This window comes from Tamandua tetradactyla, chromosome 16 (genome assembly GCF_023851605.1).
Source record: "Tamandua tetradactyla isolate mTamTet1 chromosome 16, mTamTet1.pri, whole genome shotgun sequence".
In the NCBI taxonomy this organism is placed as follows: Eukaryota; Metazoa; Chordata; class Mammalia; order Pilosa; family Myrmecophagidae; genus Tamandua; species Tamandua tetradactyla.
In genome coordinates, this window is record NC_135342.1 from 70,441,095 (window position 1) to 70,463,008 (window position 21,914).

At 40.2% G+C, this 21,914-nt stretch overlaps 1 protein-coding gene across 3 annotated transcripts in view; it reads left to right on the forward strand.

The window, feature by feature from the left end:
- Window positions 1-9,487, forward strand: part of LOC143659777 (double homeobox protein B-like) — a 30,585-nt gene extending 21,098 nt beyond the window's left edge. For 2 of the 3 annotated variants that reach the window (XM_077133088.1, XM_077133089.1), the window contains 4 exons: window positions 2,423-2,577; window positions 5,264-5,369; window positions 5,728-5,879; window positions 7,667-9,487. In XM_077133088.1, the coding sequence (XP_076989203.1) occupies window positions 2,530-2,577; window positions 5,264-5,369; window positions 5,728-5,879; window positions 7,667-8,347 (987 nt within the window). In that variant the 5' untranslated portion in view covers window positions 2,423-2,529 and the 3' untranslated portion in view covers window positions 8,348-9,487. The remainder of the gene's footprint in view (window positions 1-2,422; window positions 2,578-5,263; window positions 5,370-5,727; window positions 5,880-7,666) is intronic. The other variant, XM_077133090.1, reaches the window with a different exon arrangement.
- The last annotated feature ends 12,427 nt before the right edge of the window (window positions 9,488-21,914 follow it).

The window sequence follows — 21,914 nt, forward strand, 5'->3', positions numbered from 1 at the left end:
CCCAATTGTGGGTATTATCCTTGATGAAATGGAGATGTGACTACACACATTCCAGGTGGGTCTTGATGAGTTTACTGGAATCCTAAAAAAAGGAGCCATTATGGAGAGACCAACAGAGCCAGGGGATAGTGGAGTCATGAGAGAGCCAGAAGAACCAAGAGCCCACTCAGTCAAACACCTTTGGAGATGAAGAAGGAAATTGACCGCCCGGGGGAGCTTCATGAAACAAGAAGCCTGGAGAGTAAGCTAACAGACATTACCATGTTCGCCATGTGCCTTTCTAGCTGAGAGAGAAACCCTAAAAACATCATCAGCCTTCCTGAACCAAGGTATCTTTCCTGGATGCCTTAGATTGGACATTTTTATAGCCTTGCTTTAATTGGGACATTTTTATAGCCTTGCTTTAATTGGGACATTTTTACGGGATTGGACATTTTTATAGCCTTGCTTTAATTGGGACGTTTTTACGGGCTTAGAACTGTAAACTAGCAACTTAAATCCCCCCTTTTAAAAGCCATTACATTATTGCATTCTGGCAGCTAGAACAGTGGGAATATAGTGGAAGGCATATGAAGGGTAATACTTCTGAATGTAATGTTCTGTACATCTATTTTTTTTAACTCTTCTTACCCAAAAGTAAAATTAAAACAGCAAGAATGGGGAAGTCCTTCAAAATTGATTAAATATAAAAGAGCCTAGATTATAATTTGTCCAAATTATTATTATTCCATAATCACAGAAGGGAAATAAACACAAAAGAACCAATTCAGGTAACTTTTGGTAATAGCTCTTAGAATATGTATGCTCAGGCAAGAGACAAAATGTCTTTCTCTGGAAGTACAGGCTGAAACATTCAGGCATTAGAGGAAACTCCTGTCCTCAGGTATGATTGATTTTTCTTCAGGGAAACTTCAGTTTTGTTCTTAAGGCCTTTTGCTGAATGGATCAGGCCCACCCAGATTATTGAGGATAATCTCTTCAAATCAATAGATTATTGCATTTAATCCCGCCTAGAAAACACCTACAAGGCAGCACCTGGATTACAGTTCTATTAAACATCTGGGTGGCACAGTCCAGTCAAGTTGACACAAAACTTTACCATCACAATAATGGAAAGAAAAATGTTTCAGGAAGAGTTGAGGAGAAATGTGAAAAGAACAAGTTAGGCAAGCTCTCCATGTAATGTAATGAATAATATGGCCAGGCCAGAATATTTAAGAAACAAGAAGAGTACTTGAACATATCCGACAACAAAAGGTTTATAAATGTGTAAACTGGAGAGCAGAGAATCAAAGCCATGTTTGGAAAGGTATTATGATATAGCCAAATTTACCTAGGTGATCAAAATCTGAATCTAAATCCACTTAATGGTAAATTTCTCCTTGATCTGATTATATCACCTCCTATCTAAAGGTGTTTAAATATTGGATGATGAGATTAACTAGAGAGGTATTTAAGAAATGGGTGGGCCACCCTGGGTCTTCATAATTCCTGTGTCTCTGGGAGCTGCCAGTTGACCCTTAGTCCTTGTGAAATCCAGGTGACTCTTCCCAGCATGGACTTGAATAGTACTTCTAGTGGTAAGTTCCCATCAGCTTCTTGCTTTGTTCTTTTTTTGGCATTATTGCCAAATGCCTTCTTTATTTTATAGTGTTTTTAAAAGTTTAGTTCCAGACATGATTACAGGGCTAGATTGTTGGGGCCGGATGTTTTCAGTGATAGGTTGTTTCAGGGGATTGTATGTGCTTTGCAATTGGATCCTTAAATTTCAGGTTGAAGATGGCAGCCATGAGCCCTGTACCTGGGTCCTCTATCTAGAGTATTAAGTTGACGCTTAAAATGGAGAAAAACATAAGAAATAAGTAATATTTTATATTACTTCACCTTGCCTTCTGAAGGCATTGAATATTTAACAACAGGATTAAATAGAAAGGAATTTAAGGAATGGGTGCCCCCCCTGGGTCTTCATAAGTCCTGTGTCTTTGGAAGCTGCTCAACAGGCCCCTAGTCTTTTGTGGACTAGCTAATATTTTATTTTTATTAAATATTTGTTACAAGCACATATTTTATTATATATGTTTATATATTTTATTTAAACTTTTATTTTTATCATGAGTTTTATCTGTTTTATTTATGTTCATTAATTTTCCTAGTATTTAATGTTTCCTATTTGTATGTAATTTTGAGGCTTTTCTGTAAATTCTTGTTTTGGAAATTTAGTTCATTGATTACCATTTTCACATATGTATTTAAACTTATATTTGTCCAATTTAACATGTATTTAGCTCTATCCCTAAAGTAAAAATATACATCAGTGCTTTGGATCTATAAGCTTTTACTGGGGTATAAACATAAGACATATACTTATGCCAGGTTTTTATCCATAAACATATCCTTCACAATCTTCTTTTCTCTTCACCAGGCACAGTACAAACACAAAACAGGAAACGTAGGATTTTTTACAAGAGGAGTCAAGTGGCTACCCTTCAAGCATGGTATCAGAAAAACCCTTACCCCAGCATAGCTGCCATGGAACAACTAGCCAAAGAAATAGGTGTTCTGGAGTATAACATTAAGGTAGGCATTAGGTTTCTATTTTATTATGTCAGAGTCAAGATCAGAAAAAGGCTGGGCTGAGCACTTTCAAAGAATTCTCTTACACCAGACATTTTCCTAAGATCATTTATCCTGTTACATCATAGAATATTGAACATGAAATCAAAACAAGAATCTGTATATTTTGGCAATGGTGGAAATATTGGTTGTGTTTATTCATTGATGAGGGAAGGAGTCTTTCCTCATAGGAGATAATTAAATCATATTTTATGAGATTGAGATAGTATAGGAAATAGGATCACTATGGTAATATTAATAGTATCATTGGTTCTGGAAAACATTATACAAAATAACACTTTATAATAAGGTTAGAATGGGGATTAAATATTCATGTAAATGACTAATTCATGCTTGTTTTTATCCTTTCATTTTCTTAGTTGATCTCTCAAGTATGATGCATACACAAGACCGATTGAAGTAAAATCCTTATAATGAATTATTTTGGGTCAAATTGTTGATATAAAAAAATGAAACTAGGGTGAATTTTTTCAGTTTCCAAAGAGATAGCTTAAAGAAGACAATTATGTCAGGTTAAACAGTATTTAAACTGATGAAGATCAGGTAAAAGTGTTTTTTTGAGAAAAACAATGATTTTCAGCCTTATATCAAATCTGTAGTTTTCATTATGCCAGTGGTTATCATGGCATCACTCCGAGGTGATGCTGGGGAACTCGGAAATTTTATCTCTTCATGCATTTGTTCCACTATTTTACTCAAACCTCAGTAATAATAGTGGATCCCATGGGAAAACTTGATGACTGGCTTCCTAGGAGGCACTGGGCCCATTTGAACCGATGTGAAGAAGGAAAGCCCAGGAAACAGTGGAGGAAGAGGTTGGCTGTGCCATAGTGTTCACTAATTTATTCATTCATTTCAGGTTTCCACCTGGGTTTATGATATCTTATCTGAAAATATATTGATTGATTAAGAACACAGATATGACTTTTTAACATATTGTTTAGGTTATAAGAGAGGCTCAAAAGACACTGTTGACATTAAGATTATAAATCCTATCATGAATTGTTTTATTATCCAGTTACACACTCAGAAATCATTAGAAGGTGAGGCAGGCTAGAACTGGGGAGAGAGGTGAGGGGGAAAAAAAACAACTGAAGGAGCCCTTGAACAAGGACAGTTAATCAAGGTTATGAAGGCCCCTGTCCTGGACAGACACCCTGCCCAGGACGACCCACTTACAGGAAACACCGGGCAGCAACCGACCCATCTGTAGCCTAATGACCCCCACCTGTGTGAGTCATCTGCAGAGAAGGGTGGAATCCAACAGACCCACCCAAATACACTATCTACCATGGGGCACCACCCTGGAGAGAAGGGATTATAGAAGAAAAAGCCCTGAACTAGGAAGGGGGAGGGGGAATAACTAAAGCTAATCTTTAAAAACAAATGGCTCCACATTGCCTATTGCCTCCCATCTCTCCCACCTCTGTCTTTGTGATAGTGCCTGCATGTTCTGTTACATGTATATCTAATAAATTCTTCTGTCTGCATGGTCTGTGCTGTACTTGTGCCCTTAGATTCTATCTTCACGTGTCCAAGAACCTGAAAGCTGGAATCTGGCAAGAAAGGTTCTTTGCAATTCTGACTCCAGTGGTGATGAAACAAGCAAAGAGTTCGACTGGCTATCACTGACAATATTTTCAATGCTAGATATATGGGTTTCTAGTAGTCTCCTTATCTATTGTTGGCTCTGAGATAATTTAAGAAGAGCAAATATGGATATGTGTTAGTCTAGCTATTGACTATTGCCAATACTGCCGCCCTCCTTAAGGATTTCTTTTCAAAGTTCATTCCATATGTATTGGTTATTATGAAATGGTATTTTCAAAAAGAGATTATGTGAGCTAACAAACAACATTCATATATTGAAACTCTGCTAGAAGTGAGAGAGAGAGATTAACTTTGGAAGACCTCACAGTATCTCATTAGTCATGGAAATTTACTTAAGTACAATGAGGTTGATTATGAAAGAAATGCTCATTTTAGTTGAGTGTAGTTTATGCTTAATAGCATGCTAATTTTATGAGATAGCAACATCATTCCAAGGATGATACAATACCCTTCTTTTATGGATACCTTCCCAAGGACAGATGGCCAGTCACTTTTGCTTCATTGGATTGATGATTGTAAGAATAAAATTAAGTTTAGCTTTCATACAAGATGGAGCAAGAAAGGGCTGCAGGACAGCTCAAACCAGTCTTGCAGATAGGGAAAGGAGAGAGCCTCTGAACCAAGCCTAGAAATAGCACTAAATAGGTAGAAACAAATTTAAATAAGTTATGGCCAGGGTCACTGAAATGTAAAGCACAATCAAAAGCGGAAACCTTTGGCAGGAAATTTGAATTAGTTAGACTGTCTGGATAGGCTGTAACCTCTGGTGTATCCAATCAGTGGAGAAACAGGGAGGGACCTACATGCTAAGCTTAGGGTATAAATACTACTGTTTTCAGTTGCTCAGCGTGCCAGTAATCATTTTTTCAGTTGAGTGCACATTCTTGCAAGATTGTGAATAAATTCTTTTCCATAATCAGGTGAACATTTATTCTCTTTCAGGTATGGCTTTCTTTCTAACATGATTGGAAGATATACACTGAGTTATTTGACTTTCACATCTTCTTTTCCCACTTAGATTTGGTTTAAAAACCAGAGAATGAAACAGAGAAGACAGGAGGTTGGATGCTCCTCACAAAACAGTCAAAACCAGAGACAGAGCAAGCCTCAGCTGTGCACTCAACGTAAGAGCCCACCAGTCCAAATGCAGTTCTTCAGTGGGCCCCACTGAGAATGGAAATGACTCTATATGATGGCACAAATTCTCCACAAACAAATACTTAGCTTTAGAACCAATTATAGCTTCTTGTAGGCATCCTAATGACAGAAATATAAACACTGTTCCCCTATCTGGCTAGAGCGGGAAGGTTCTCTGGACTTTTCATGGTCCTACTCCTGCTAAGCCGGTAGCCTTCTCTTCTGACACCTCTGGGGAATTGAGAAGGAGTAAATGAATTCAGTGTCATCTTTGCAAATTTGTGTTTGGGGTTTTAATGTGAGAACAGGCCTATAATCTCCCCTTTGCTCCTGTGTCTTCTTTAGACTACCTATCAAAAGAAGCCCAAAGACCCCAGACGCCCACCATGAGATCTCAAACAAGTATCCTACGCCAAGCCTCTGAGAGGAACCAAATCCCTGATACTGCTACCAGAGAACTGGCTAAGCCAACAGGCAACCTGGAACCAATAATTCAAGTAAGTTCTGTGTCTGTGGCACCAAATATGTCCTCCCTGTGCATGCTGTTTTCTCCTAGGTGTTGTTGGAACACTTGGCTTACTTTGAGTTGTCACAGTGATTTAGGGCAAATGTATTTGGTGATAAAAGCTGGGCAGTACAAGTCACATTCCTGCAAACAAGATTTTCCAAGTCAAATTGTAATCTGTTTCAAATCACTAGAAGCAAAAAGTATAAAAACATTTCAGTTAATACCTTTTTTGAGAATATTTTCTTTGCATTTTCCTATACCATGGCAGTGTTGTGAGAGGCTATTCCATGTAAGGTAGGATAACAGTCAACACTCCTTGCTTTTATCAACTAGATACCACGTAAGCCCCTGATCACATTCCCTCCCCTCTTTGTAACAACCAAAAAAAAAAAAATCGATAGGCATTCAAAAATGTTCTTGGGTTGAAAAACAAAACCTTTGCCATTAAATACCTTCTTCTACCTAAGCTATGGGCATAAAACTTTAGCATGTGTTTAATGCTCATGATTTATAAACATATTCACAAGATGATCAGCACAGAAACTTAAAAATCTCTTATTTGTATTGATAAACTTATGATAGTATTTCTATACATTTACCTGAGCCATGTATTCTTATGTAAAAATCAGTGAAGAAAAGAAAAAGTCATTTTGGTCAAAAGAGCTTGTTTGCTGACCTTTGTTGAAATTAGAGGCAGTTTCTAGAGTCTGTGGCTATTTAGCAGAGTTAAGCTCATCTACTGTTGCCTTCTGGGTGTAACATGAACTCATTTTATATGTTTGTATATTTATAAACTGAACCAATGGATGAAATTATTAAACTCTAGATCCAGGAAAGAACATGTGTGCTAGTGCAGGTGATTTTCATGTGGATCACAGGAATTAACAACAGGGGAAAACCTAGAGGAACAAATGGTGAAGTATGTGGACCCTTGGTAGGGAAGTGCAGTGAATCTCCAAATACATCTGGTTTACTTTGCTAAAGCTGCCAGAATGCAACACACCAGAGATGGATCAGCTTTTAATAAGGAGATTTGTTTAGTTACAAATTTATAGTTCTTCAGAGGAAAGGCTGCTGACTTTCCTCTGGTTTTCTCTGTCACATGGGAAGGCACATAGTAGATGTCTCCTGGCCTTCTCTCCTGGCTTCTGGATTCCAACACTTTCGCCAGGGCATGTCTTTTCTGCATCACCACATGTTTAGATCTGAGCTCTTAGTACTGAGATAAGGTATGCTAAGCTACTGAGCTCTTTTCTGACCTCTATTTTTTAAGCCTCCAGCTAATTAAATTAAGCCTCACTCATTGCGGAAGGCACTCCTCTTAGCCAACGGCAGATGTAATCAGCCACAGATAAATTCCAAATGGTGGTAATTTAAGTCCACAGCAAGAGAACAATGGGGCATCATCAACTGGCCAAGTTGACACCTGAACCTAACTATCACCATGCCCTATAACATCAAATGAAAGAAAAAGAAGAGTAAAGAATTCCAGAAAAATAATGGAACAGAGAAGTGTTGGACAGACTGTAAAGGAGCCCAGGAATTCTGTTAAATCAATGTAGGATATATATTCCATGGCAAAAGTAAATCTTTTCACTTATATGAATATATTTAAAAGATCAAATTTATGTATCTATACCTATATGTAGGTACATATATATGATTCAGTCACCCCGAAATTAGGCCACATATAAGCCCCTTTGCTTTATAGATTACAAGGAACAGCTGGTATATATTATGCCTTATGATGCCCATGTTTCCCTTTGTCTCACTTAGAAATGCTTTCTGAATGGAAGATATCAGCATGCAGAGCAGAGCAAAAGGGAATCCATAAATTCCTTGGGAGACAGCCCAAGTGGGAGGCCAGATATGACTCTTCATCAAGACCAAATGGACCTGTCCACTCTAACAAGCAGCTCTCAACGTTTTCTTCCCCAGAATTCCTTCCTCAAGAAACATGCATTTCTTAGTGCTCTTCCTCCAACCCATGGGTCATTTGTTCCCTGGCACCCAGGTGGGGATTGTGGGAGCCAGGAACCAGGTGTCATGATGGTTCAGTCCACCCAGGCCGTGCAGAAAGGAGAGAACTCTGACACCTTCCTGACCCCTGGGGATCACTTGACAATTCCACCGGCTCTGGGCAGTGGCATCTCAGATACACACACTCCTTTCTGGCCCCAGTGCCAAGAGAAATGCCAGGATCACAGTGAGCACAGCGACAGGGAAGTGCTGCAGTTCAAGGACTCTTCTCAGCCTGAGCCTGAGCCTGAAAACGCCCAGAACCCTGACATACCTTACATCATGCGGTGGTGGGATAAGGGGCGCCTGGCTCTGATTGCAGAATGGGAACCTCCCAAAGGGACACTGGAGCAGGCTGGACACAGGGATGCAGTCTTTTGGCCCAATCAGCTCAGGAGCCATATCATCTGCTTGACCTCCTGCACCAGCAGTGTGTAGGCCCCTCAAGGCTTTGGGATGAACTCTGTCATCTGCAGATCTTCAGTTAGAGGTATAATCTCTTCTGACTCCAGATGCTCAGGAAGAGGAGCCTCCAACCCCCAACCCACTCCTCAATGAGGAAGAATTTCAGTGCTGGTCCACCTGCTGCCAAGCTCACCAGAGGCTCAGCTTTAGGTGAAGGAGATGTCCTTCCCATAAGCCTGGGCCAGGCCTCCTTTCCTTTGATATAGAATCTGAAAGATTTGAAGTTGACAGACAATGAGGACATCAGGCTTGGGAACTAGAATAACCCACTTTGGAACCCAGATGGAGGCTTTTGCTCTGTCCTGTGAACAGTGGTTACCTTCTGTACTCACCTCCCAGAGTAAGGGATCCGTGGGAAGCTCTGTCCTGCTCCTGGAAGCATCATGAGCACCAGGTAGTGGATATGTTTGTCGAATCCTTGATGTAAAAGCATTTTCACAACAAATATGACCTTCTCCCTATAATCATGCTGTCAGTAGTTTGGTCAAACCAAGACCTGTCATAGATGTAAGTGAAGAGAACAGGCCTTAGAGGAATGTATCTGCTTTTCTTGATTTTGACAACATGGGAGGTTGAACTTGAAATTTGTTTGAAGTGTAAAAAATGAGGGGATCAATATTTCTTCATAATGAGAGTTTGAGAAAGTGAATTTCCCCCAAATACCTAAGGGTATGAATTTGGAACTAGAAACTACCTCAGTGTTCATCAATAAGGGATGGTTAAACAGATTATGATGTATCAATAATACAGGGGACTCTTTTCAAATGAGTATATTTTTTCCTGACCCTTTAAAATATACAGAAAATCACAAGGGAAATTGTAATAGTATCACCACATAATCACAAATATAGTATGCTGATATTAATATTTCTGCATTTTAGGTTGTTCACCTGTATGTGTGTGTGTGTATATATATATATATAATTCCCTATTTTATTATGAATAAATTACAAGTAAACTGAGAATTCTAGGATAAGCATCTTTTGCAGTTTTCTCCTTTTTTTGAAGTAATTTCTAAAAAAAATTTCTAAAAATATGTCATAGCATTTGAAGGTGTATTTGGGTTTGTCTTGGTACAATTGAAATATATTTGAGAAATAAATATTACTTCTTTGTGGCATTTTGTACGTTTATTTTCTCCATTGTACAATTTTTTCAATAATTTACTCTGTTCTCCTTCCACGTGAATACATGGTGTATTAACTAGGGTTCTCTAGAGAAACAGAATCAGTAGGAGATATCCTTAAATATAGAATTCATAAAAATGTCTCACATGACCGTGAGGATGTAAGGATCCAAGATCTGTAGGGCAGGCCACAAACTGGCAGCTGGGATGCAGGTCCTCAATGAAGTCTCAGGAGAGGCAGGCTGGCTGAAGTAGGAAGAGTGATTGTCTTCTGAGTCCTCATTAAAGCTTTCCAGTGATTAGATTAAGCATCACTCATTGCAGAAGACATTCCCCTTAGCTGATTGCAATCAGCTGTGGATGTAGCCACCGTGTTCATGATTTAAGTCCATGAAGTGACCTCATAGCCGCAGACATGCCAGTGCTTGCCTGACCAAACAACCGGGACCACCACCTGGCCAAGTTGACACAGGAACCTGACCATGATATATGGGAATAAGGACAGTACACATGCACCTAGTGCATGGCTTCCCCACAGAGATACCAGGTTTGCAGCACCACAAACATTTGTTCAGTGAACCTCTTTGCAGTGTATGGGGTCATTATTTGCAAATTTCTCTAGGCTTTATGTACTGAATCACAAGTAAAAAAAATAGTTGAATCTCATTATTTATTATCAAATTTTGCTCAGCAGAAGTTACTGCCCCTAAGGTGAGCTCAACATTTATCAGTCACCAAGGGAATGGGAACAAACACACATACACAGACATGACAGCTCCTAGTATTACTAGTCACTCCTCCACGCTCCAAACGTGTAGGTGCACAGAGATCTCCATGTTATCAAAACAAATCTGATATTTACCAAGGAAAAATGTATATTTGAATATGCAATCTCCATGTTCATCTATAGACATATGTATGTGTTTATCTTTGTGTATATTTACATGTATAGATCTATGTAAATTTATAGCTACATCTCTATCACATCTATGTATCCTTCACTGCTGCTCTCTATCCCTGTCTCTATATTTACATGTCTATGTATAGCCTCTGAAAGCAGATAAAGAGGATCCTATTCTCTGCAGGAAAAACGTGCATTTTAGTTCTTAGAGGGAGCAGTTGGGACTCAGTCATGGGGGAAAAGAGTAGAGACTACATTCTGGCAAGGGAAGCCAAGTCTACCATATGTCCAAAATGTTATGTGACTCAGAGGTCCCTTTAGCAAGCTGGATCTACCTGATTTCCTATTTTTGTTTTTGCATGGGCAGGCTCTGGGAATCGAACCCGGGTCTCCGGCTCAGCAGGCGAGAATTCTTGCCACTGAGCCACCATCGCACTACCCCTGATGTTCTATTCTTAATCCATGTTAAGGAGATGGCCAAATATGCAGCTGGTGGGTATTATCAAGGTCGTAAGGTTGTTGGCCGGGCTCCCTATCCTGAGTGGCCTAGACTCTGGGTCCTGAGCATTTTGGCCAGGGCGGCAAGTTTGGAGGAGAATTGGTTCCTGGGACTGAAATGTCTGATCACTTCCTGTCCCTGGATGGCCATTGCTAAAAGGAATCTGAGCATTCCAGCCTTCTCTGGCGACGTATCAAGCCGTCTTGGAGCTCTTGTATTTATCCTGAGCAGAAGCAGCTTGGGAGTGGGAAGTGTAGCGGGTTAGCAGCCAGCTTCCTTCTGGAAACTGGGAGCTGTCCTCCCTCTCCAGCAAGTTCCCTGTGGTCCCAACCATCTCTCCCTTTGCTCTCATCTCCATGGCTGATAACTTTGGGTTGGATGTCTCATGGATTGTTTGTATATCTTGCATTCAGTTGGACCAAATGTCTTTGGTCTTGAGTGCTACATGGTGACTGATCGTCTAAGTGGAGACCTCAGCTCTGCAGCTGATATCAACATTTAGCCTCTGGAGCCTGAGGTATGGATTTAGGGACTAGCTGGATAGTTAGGAGTTGCTTTTTTATAGAAATATAATATGAATACCGTAAGTACTCCTGTTTTCATTGTAAATGGCAATGTTTTTTAGTGTATTCACAAAGTTCTACAACCATCAATGCTATCTAATTGCAGAAATATTCTTCACTTCAAAAATAAATCCTGTGCATCCTAAGAGCTCCTTCACATTCCCCTACTTCCCTCCTAGCCTTCCCCTCCTTGGCAACTGCTGATCTATTGTGCGCTTACAGATTTGGCTATTCTCGTACTTCACATAATTGGAATTATAGAATATGTGATTATGGTCTAATGAAAAATGTGACTGGTCTTTGTCTTCAGTTCCTGGGGAAGCAACTTCTGAATCTTTGGAATTTCCTGTGATAGGAGTGTCTTTTGTTCTTCCTGGTGGGCCCAGGACCACACCTGATCTGGTTTACATGCCACAGAGATAGCAGGGAGGGGCTTCTCCACCAGAAGAAGCAAGTATTGATTAGGGTATCAAGGCTGTGAGCCAGGTCTTAACTCACCTCCTTGACCTCTGGGAGGTGCGTGGTGATGCTGATTGAGATCAACCTTGATCTCACCTCTCAACAAGAGCTCCAAGATGGCTTGCTATGTCGCCAGAGAAAGCTGGAATGCTCAGATTCCTTTTAGCAATGGCCATCCAGGGACAGGAAGTGATCAAACATTTCAGGTCCAGGAACCAATTCTCCTCCAAACTTGCCGCCCTGGCCAAAATGCTCAGGACCCAGAGTCTAGGACATTGATTCTATCAGCCATGCCATGTGGCTATTGATTCTATCAGTGCTGAGACATCAAAACCCCAGTGAGCTTCCAGGATTGAGAAAATACTTTTCTGTCTGAGTAGTGAAGCATTCTGACTCTATAAGAAGAGGACATGGAAAATTGCATTTGAGATCCTCCCAGACCAATGCATGTCTTCTTTTGGCTTCTTGTTTGTATTTTTTTTTTTACCATAATAAAACTATCATCGTAAGTATAGTGCTTTCAGTGAGGAATAATGAAAATACAAGAGAAATCTCTACATATTTTATGATTTAGTTTTCATGGACAATGGAATGAATTATTCCCATTTTCAAATGAGGATGCTGACATCCAGAGAGAAGTGAAATCAGTCAAACTCATTAGAGATGCACATGAGACCTGAGTCCTTTTCCAGGTTCACTACTCAACATCAACTGCTGAGTTTTAGTCCCTTCTTAATTGACTCTCATGGAATCTTCATCTTCCTATGTGAGAAATGGTGGAAATTCACCATCCCCTAGTGTGGTAGTTAGATTCAGGTGTCAACTTGGCCAGGCGAAGGTGCCTAGTACTATTGCTGTGGACATAAGCCAATGGCATGTGAACCTCATCTGTTGCTGATTACATCTGCAGTTGGCTAGGTGTGCCTGCTGCAATGAATGATGTTTGATTTAATTGACTGGTGCTTAAATGAGAGAGCTCAACATAGCACAGCCCAAGCAGCTCAGCATACCTTATCTCAGCCCTCGAAGCTCAGCCCAGGCCTTTGGAGATGCAGAAAGGAATCACCCTGGGGAAAGTTGTTGGAACCCAGAGGCCTGGAGAGAAGGCCAGCAGAGACCACCCTGTGCCTTCCCGCATAAGAAAGAACCTCATTTGAAAGTTAGCTGCCTTTCCTCTGAAGAACTATACATTAACTGAATAAATCCCCTTTTATTGACAGCCAATCCATCTCTGGTGTGTTGCATTCTGGCAGCTAGCAAACTAGAACAACTAGTTTTTACTATATGCTCTGGATTTGCAAAAGTGGAGGTTCTAGTACTTCTGATCAAACCCTGATATTTGAAAAGGGTCTGTTTTCTTTATTTTCTTGTTTTAATTATAGATTAAAAAGATTCAAAGTGAATGAGTATACACATGATCCTACTTTCATGCTTTCTTAATGAAAACATTCAAATATAAAGTTTATTTTCGGTGCATGGTCTGGGAATCGAACCTGAGTCTCCTGGGTGGGAGGTGACAATTCTGCCACTGAACCTCCCATGCACCCTCAAATATAAATTTTTTTGAAAAGTATATTTCAGAAATGTATTTCTTGATATTCTTATGAGTTTGAAATATATATAAAAACACAACATGGACAATTTAATTAGTTACCCATAAAGGAGAAAAAGAAAACACTTTTATAGAAAACAAATATATTTGAAGAGTTTTAAAGAATTTTTAATCAGCAAATTTTACAGGTTATGTTTTCTTTTTTCTTTTTCTTTTTGCATGGGCAGGCACTGGGAATCAAACCTGGGTCTCCAGCATGGCTGGCGAGAACTCTGCCATGGTGTTGGCCCACCCGACTATGTTTTCTTTTAAACAACATATTATTTACCTAGTGTTTTTCTCTGACAAAATATTTTTCAAAATTACTCACAATAAGCTCTAAATGCCTACATTAAAAATGAAGAAAGAGCTAAAGCCAAAACTTAACTGAACAAATGGAGAAACGAGAGAAAGAAGAGCAAACTAATCCCAAAGCAAACAGAAGGAAAGAAATAACATAAAGCAGAAATTAACGAAATGAAGCATAAAAAAAAAATAGAGGATCAGTAAAACGAAGTTCTTTCTTTGAGAAGATCAATAAAATTGATAAATCCTTAGATGGACTGACAAAAACAAAAAGAGAACCTGCAAATAAAATCAGGAATTATAGGTGGGGTATTCCCACAAACTCCAAATAAATGAAAAAGATCATAAGGGTTACTATGACCAGTCATATGCCAACAAACTAAATAATTTAGATCTAATGGACAACTTCCTGAAAACACACAAGCAACCTACACTGAGTTGAGAAGAAATAGAACACTTCAAAACAATCACAAGTGAACAGATAAAATCAGTTATCAAAAACCTACCAACAAAGAAAAGCCCAGAATTGATGGCACAGGCGAATTTTAGCATGCATTCCAAGAAGAACTGTAAAAAGAGAGAAAATAAATAGTATATTATTAGCTTTACATTAATTTCATTTCTATTTTACGAATGATGTTTTTGATAATAAGAGGAAATGGGGAGGTCCTTAAAAGACTTGATTATATAGAGGAGTGAATTGTACCAGCTCAGACATTGTTGTACACTGCAACTTCTGATATAAATTCTGAGCACAATATATTGTGTGGAATACTAAGATGTTGGATAAGGCATTCCATAAGGCCACTGATGGTAGTATTTATGGAAGCATAGCATGCACAGAAGAAGGCAAACCCATATCCAGAGTAAGTATCTATTGCAGTAGGAGCAAATCGCTGTCTTTTCCATGATGGAAATGGTCCAATATAATCAACCTGTGACCAGTTAGCAGGCTGATCACCTCGGGGAGTGTTACCATAATGGTGGTGGACTGTGGGTCTTTGATGCAGACAGATTGGGCACTTAACAGTGGCCATAGCCAGGTCAGACTTGGTGACTGGAAGTCCATGTTGCTGAACCCATGCTTAACCTCCATCCCTACCACAATGACCACTTTGTTCATGAGGCCATTGGGTAATAGCAGGAGTGGCTGGGGAAAGAGGATGACTGGTATTCACAGAATGGGCAATCTTATCCACATGGATTATTAAAACTTTCCTCTGCTGAAGTCACCATCTGGTTAACATTCACATGGGACACAAACATCTTCATCTTTTTTGCCCAGTCAGAAAGGACTATCACATAACTCTTCCTCAAACCTCTTTGTCATAAGTGTGCCAATCATGCTCCTTCCAAGTTCCAGACCATGTAGGTGTACCATTAGCAACAGCCCATGAATCATTGTACAAATGCACTTTTGGTCAGTTCTCTTCCAAAGCAAAATGAACAACCATGTGCACTGTTTGAAATTTACCCACTGGGAGGATTTACCTTCACCACTGTCCTTCAGGGACATCTGAGAAAGGGGCTGTAGTATTGCAGCTGTCCACATTCAGGTGATTCCTGCATATTGTGCAGAACCATCTATAGATTAAGCCCAAGTTTTCTCTTCCTCAGTCAACTGGTTAAGAAATCCCCAAGAGGCCATAGCTCTGGGCTGGGAAAGAGAATGGGGGTCATCTCAATGTGGCAGTGTGCTGGTTTGAAAGGATATATGCCCCCTAAAAAAGCCATGGTTTAATATAAATCCCATTTCATAAAGGTAGAATAATCTCTATTCAATACTGTATGTTTGAAACTATAATGAGATCATCTCCCTGGTCGATGTGATTTACTTAAGAATGGTTGTTAAACTGGATTAGGGGATGACATGTCTCCACCCATTTGAGTGGGTCTTGATTAGTTTCTGAAGCCCTATAAAAGAGGAAACATTTTGGAGAATGAGAGATTCAGAGGGACTCAGAGAGGGCAGAGAATGCTGCAGCACCACGAAGCAGAGAGTCCACCAGCCAGTGACCTTTGGAGATGAAGAAGTAAAACGCCTCCCGGGGAGCTTCATGAAATAGGAAGCCAGGAGAGAAAGCTAGCAGATGACGCCGTATTTGCCATGTGCCCTTCCAGCCGAGAGAGAAGCCCTGACTGTGTTCGCCATGTGCCGTCTCACTTGAGAGAGAGACCCTGAACTTCATCAGCCTTCTTGAACCAAGGTATCTTTCCCTGGATGCCTTTGGCCTTTGATTGGACATTTCTATAGACTTGTTTTAATTGGGACATTTTCTCGGCCTTAGATCTGTAAACTGGCAACTCATTAAATTCCCCTTTTTAAAAGCCATTCCACTTCTGGTATATTGCATTCCAGCAGCTAGCAAACTAGAACAGGCAGAGATGGGGGTCATGTGCCTTTGGGCCACTTCCTCATGTAACTTACTTGTGCCTTCAGGACTTCCTTGAGCCCTCTCTCATAAACCATTTTCATTTCATGATGGACTGTTGCTGTGCACACCCAACTTTATGGCTTGGTGGGTCAAACAACATCCAATTCATGATAGGCAATGCAGGTCTCATGGTAACTTGGTGGTCCATGGTTATGTGTTTGGTTTCTGCTAAGGCCTAGTAGCAGGCCCAAAGCTGTTTCTGAAAAGCAGAGTATTTATTTACAGAGGATGGTGAGGATTTACTCCCAAATCCTAAAGTACTGAGTTGTGATTCTCCTATAGGGGCCTGACAAAGACTCCAGACAGCATCTCTATTTGGCACTGATACTTCCAGATCGAGCTGGTGGTTCATGTGACCCAAGTGGCAGAGCAGCTTGTGCAGCAGTCTGGACATGTCACAGAATCTTCTCTTGGTCCAGACCCCCTCAAAACTAGCAGATTTATTGCTCACTTGATAAAAGGGCCAGAGAAGCACACTCAGATGAGAAATGTGCTGTCTCCAAAGTCCACAGAGGCCAACTAGGATTTGTGCCACTTTTTTGGTCATAGGAGGGGTCAGATAAGACAACTTACCCCTCACCTTTGAAGGTATAACTCCACTTGACCCACATCACTGGACACCTAGAAATTCCACTGAGATGGAAGTCCCCTGTATTTTTGTTGGATTTATCTCCCTTCCTCTGACACACAAATGCCTTACCAATAAGTCTAGAGAAAATGCTAATTCTTTCTCCCTAGGTCCAATCAACATGACATCATCAATATATTCAACCAGTGTGATGTTTTTTTGGGAGGGAAAAATGACCAAGTTGCCTGCGGAAAAGATTATGACATAGAGCTGGAGAGCTGATATACCCTTGAGTTAGGACAGTGAAGGCATACAGCCAACCTTTCCAGCTGAATGCAAACTGTTTCTGGTGGTCCTCACTTACAGCTATTGAGAAAAAAAAAGCATTTGCCAGATCAATAGCTGCATACCAGATACTGGGGTGGTGTGTGTGTGTGTGGGGTGTGTGTGTGTTGATTTGCTCAAGCAATGATACCACATCTGAAACAGCAACTGCAAGTGGAGTTACCACCTGGGTAAGTTTACAATAATCCACTTTCATTTCCCAAGTCCCATATATTTGCTACCCAGGCAAAACAAGAGAGTTGAATGGGGATATGGTGGGAATCACCCCTGCATCCTTCAAGTCCCTAAGAGTTATATTAAGCTCTGCAATCCCTCCAGGAATCCAGTATTGCTTCTGATTGACTATTTTGCTATGTAGGAGCAGTTTTAGTGGCTCTCATTTGGTGTTTTCTATCATAACAACCCTCACTCCATGAATCAGGGAACCAGTGTGGGGATTCTGCCAAGTGCTCAGTATGTCTATTCCAATTATGCATTCCAGAGCTGAGGAAGTAACCACAAATTGGGTCAGGAGACCCACTAGACCCACTGTGAAATGAACCTGAGCTATAAGTCCATGGATCACCTGACCTTGATAAGCTCCTACTCTGACTGGTGGACCAGAATGACTTTTGGGGGGGGGGGTTCTGGAATTAATGTCACTTCTGAGCTGGTTTGAATAATCCCTGAATTATCTCATCATTGCCTTTTCCCCAGTGCACAGTTACCATGGAGGAAGGCTGTAGGTCGCCTTGGGGAAGGCTGGGAGGAAGGTAAACCATGTAAATCCTTGGCGGTGTAACAGGGTCCTTCCCCAAGGGCACCTGACTCTCCCCTCATTCAAGGTGCTCTGGGTCTGTAAACTGTCTCAAGTCTAGGAATTGATTAAGGGGCCGTGACTCTATTTTGTAATTCAAATTAGAGTTTTGTCCACTTGATCGCGACCTCTTCTGCTTATATGTACTCACATGTACTTCCAACAAGAATTTAGTAGACTGCCCATCTATTTATCCCTCCGGACCCCTTCCAGCTTTACCTCTCTTTAGAGTGACCTCTGACCTGATTGCTTATACCTTAGTAAACTTTTCCTGTTTTTGAGCTTTATATAAATGGAATGGTACAGGATGACTCCTTTTGTAATAGGCATCTTAACATTAAATTGTGAAATTTATCCTTAATGCTGTCTTTGGTTGTAGATTATTTATTCATACTGTTGAGTAGTGCTATATTGTGTGCATATGCCATTCTTCATTTATCCATCTAATAATTTAGTATTCTTTCTGGTTATTATGAAAAGTGCTTCATTGTGGATGACCTAGAATGTGGATACTATGCCTCCATTTGTCTGAGAAAGAAGAGGAAGATAGGTGCTTCTTTTCTTCTCAGAAAGGATGACTAGAAATGAATGAAATTGATTACCTACAGGCTATAGGTGGGAATACAGTAGATGGCATATGAAGGATGATACTTCTGAGTATACTTTTTTGTACACGTTTGATTGTTGAACTTTTGCTGTACATAAATGCAAAATTAAGCCAACAAGAATGGGGAAATACTTTAAAATCAATTGAACATAAAAATAAATAAATATATTCCAACCAAATTCCATAATCACAAACAGGAAATAAAACAAACAAAAAAGAGCCAATTCAGGTAACTTTTGCACACTGCTCCTGGAACATTTATGCTCAGGTAAAAGACAAAAGATTTTTCTCTTAAGGATAGGCTGAATCTCTGAGCCACCAGAGGAAGCTCCTGTCCACAGATGTGGTTTCTTCTTCAGGTAAGCTTCAATTTTGCTCTTTAAAATAAAAAAATGTATTGATAAAACTTAACATACAAACATAAAAACATTCTTAACATGCAAACATTTCATACATAGGGTACAGTCAGTGGCTCACAATATCAGCACATAGCTGTGTTTTCATCACCATGATCATATTTTGAACATTTCCATCACTCCAAAAAAGAAACATAAAAGAACAAACTCATACATACCATAAATTTTATATTTTAACCTTTGTCTCCCCTAATATTTGTTTATTTTTATCTGTAGTTTTTACTCATTTGTCCATACCCTAGATAAAAGGAGCATCAGACTCAAGGTTTTCACAATCACACAGTCACATTGAAAAAGTAAATCATTATACACTCATCTTCAAGAAACAAGGCTACTGGAACACAGCAGGTCTAGTTTGCTAGCTGCCGGATTGCAATACACCAGAAATGGAATGACTTTTAAAAGGGGACTTTGATAAGTTGCTAGTTTACAGTTCTAAGGCTGAGAAAATGTCCCAACTAAATCAAGTCTACAAAAATGTACAAATTAAGGCAGCAGCAAGAGGTTGCCTTCACTCAAGAAAGGCCGATGAAGTTCAGGGTTTTTGTCTGAACTGGAAAGGTGCACAATAAACATGGCGGCCTCTGCTAGCTTTCTCTCCAGGCTTTCTTTTTCATGAAGCAACCCCTGAATGTTTTCCTTCTTTATCTCCAAAGGTCTTTGGTGGAGTGGGCTCTGGCTCTTGTTATTTTCATGGCTCCAAAATGGGACTCTCTCCAAAATGTTTCCTCTTTTAAAGGATTCCAGTCAAGGTTCAACTGGAATGGGTGGTGTCACATCTCCCTCTAATCAAAAGTTAATACCCACAATTGGATGAGTCACATCTCCATGGCAACAATCAAAAAGCTCCCAGCCAGCAATATTGAATGATGATTAAAGGACATGGCTTTTCTTGGGTTCACCACAGATTCAAACTGGCACAACAGCTCTATGGTTTCAGATGCCACTCCAATACACCATAAACTGAAAATGTATATATATATAATGCAAAAGAATAGCCTCCAGGATAACCTCTTGACTCTAGTTGAAATCTCTCAGTCACTGGCACTTTATTTTTTTTTCATTCTTCTCTTCCCCCTTTTGGTGAAGAAGATTTTCTCAACCCCTTGATGCTGGGTCCTGGCTCATCCCGGGATTTCTGTCCCATTTGCCAGGGAGACATGTACCCCTGAGAGTCATGTACCACGTAGCGGGGCAGGGCAGTGAGCTCACTTGCTGTGTGAACTCACTGCCACACAGCAATCTTGATCAGGCCAATCAAGATTATCAAGGATTATCTCTTTTACTTAAAATTAATTGATTATAGCATTTAATCACTAGGTAGCACAGGCTAGTCAAATTGTCACAAAATTTACCATCACAGTGATGGAAAGAAATATGTTTCAAAAAGAGCTGAGGAAGAGCCCACGCAGCCAGAGACCTTTGGAGATGAAGAAGGAAAAAAACCCCAGGGGAGTTTCATGGAACAAGAAGCCAGGAGAGAAAGCTAGCAGACATTGCCGTGTTCACCATGTACCCTTCCAGCTAAGACAGAAACCCTGAACTTCATTGGCCTTTGTTGAGTGAAGGTAATCTCTTGTTGGTGCCTTATTTTGGACATTTTTATAGCCTTGCTTTAATTTGGACATTTTCACATTCTTAGAACTGTAAAACTTGCAATTTAATAAATTCCCCCCTTTAAAAGCTGCTCCATTTCTGTTATATCACATTCTGGCAGCTTGCAAACTAGAACAGAATTTTGTACCAGAGAAGTGGGGTGCTGCTGCAATTTGCAAATACCAAACATGTTGCAATGGCTTTTTATGTGGATAAGGGGAAGATTTTGGAGGATTTGTGAGGCGCTTGATAGAGAGAGCCTAGAATGTTTTGAAGAGACTATTGGTAGAAATTTGGACTCTAAAGATACCTCTGAGAAGGCTCTAGACAGAAATGAGGCACATGCTATTGCAAACTGGTAGGAAGGCAACTCTTGTTTTAAAGTTGCAGGAAACTTATCAAAACTGACTCCTGGCTTTAGATGGAAGGTAGATTTAAAAAATTCATGAACGTGGATTTTTAGCAGAAGAGAGTTCCAAATTAAATGTGGAAAGGACAGCCTGGTTTCTCCTTGTAGCTTATAGTGAAATGCACTGCTCAAAGTTCCATCCACTGAGAGGGTTTCTACTCACCACTGTCCTTCAGGGACATCCCAGAAAAGGACTGCAGTGCTGCAGCTGTCCTCTTTCAGGTCATACCTACATATTGTGCAGAACCATCCATAAACCAGGTCTGAGTTTTCTCTTCTTCAATCATGTGATTGTTAGGAACTCCTGAAGAAGCCATAGCTCTAGGCTGGGAAAGAGAAGGTAATGTGGCAGGAGTGGGGACCATGGGCATATGGGCCACTTCCTCGTGTAACTTACTGCCTTCAGGACTTCCTCGAGCCCTCTCTCGTATACCATTTCCATTTCATAGTGGAGTGCTGCTGTGCACACCCAACTTTATGGTTTGGTGGATAAGACAACATCCAGTTCATGATAGGCAAGGCAGTCTCATGGTAACGTGGTGGTCCATAGTTAAGTGTTTGGTCTTTATTAAGACCCAGTAGCAGGCCAAAAGCTGTTTTTGAAAAACAATACTTATTTGCAGAGAATGGTGAGGATTTACTCCAAAATCCTAAAGTACTGAGTTGTGATTCTCCTATAGGGGTCTGACAAAGACTCCAGACAGCATCTCTATTTGGCACTGATACTTCCAGCTGGATCTGCTGGATTATATGGCCCTAGTGGCAGAGCAGCTTGTGCAATAGTCTGGAATTACAGAATTTCCTCTTGTTCTGATCTGTACTCAAAAGTAGCAGCTTTATTGGTTACTCAGTAAAAAGGCCGGAGTAGCACACCAAAATGAGGAATGTGTTGTTTCCAGAGTCCAAAGAGGCCAACTAGGATT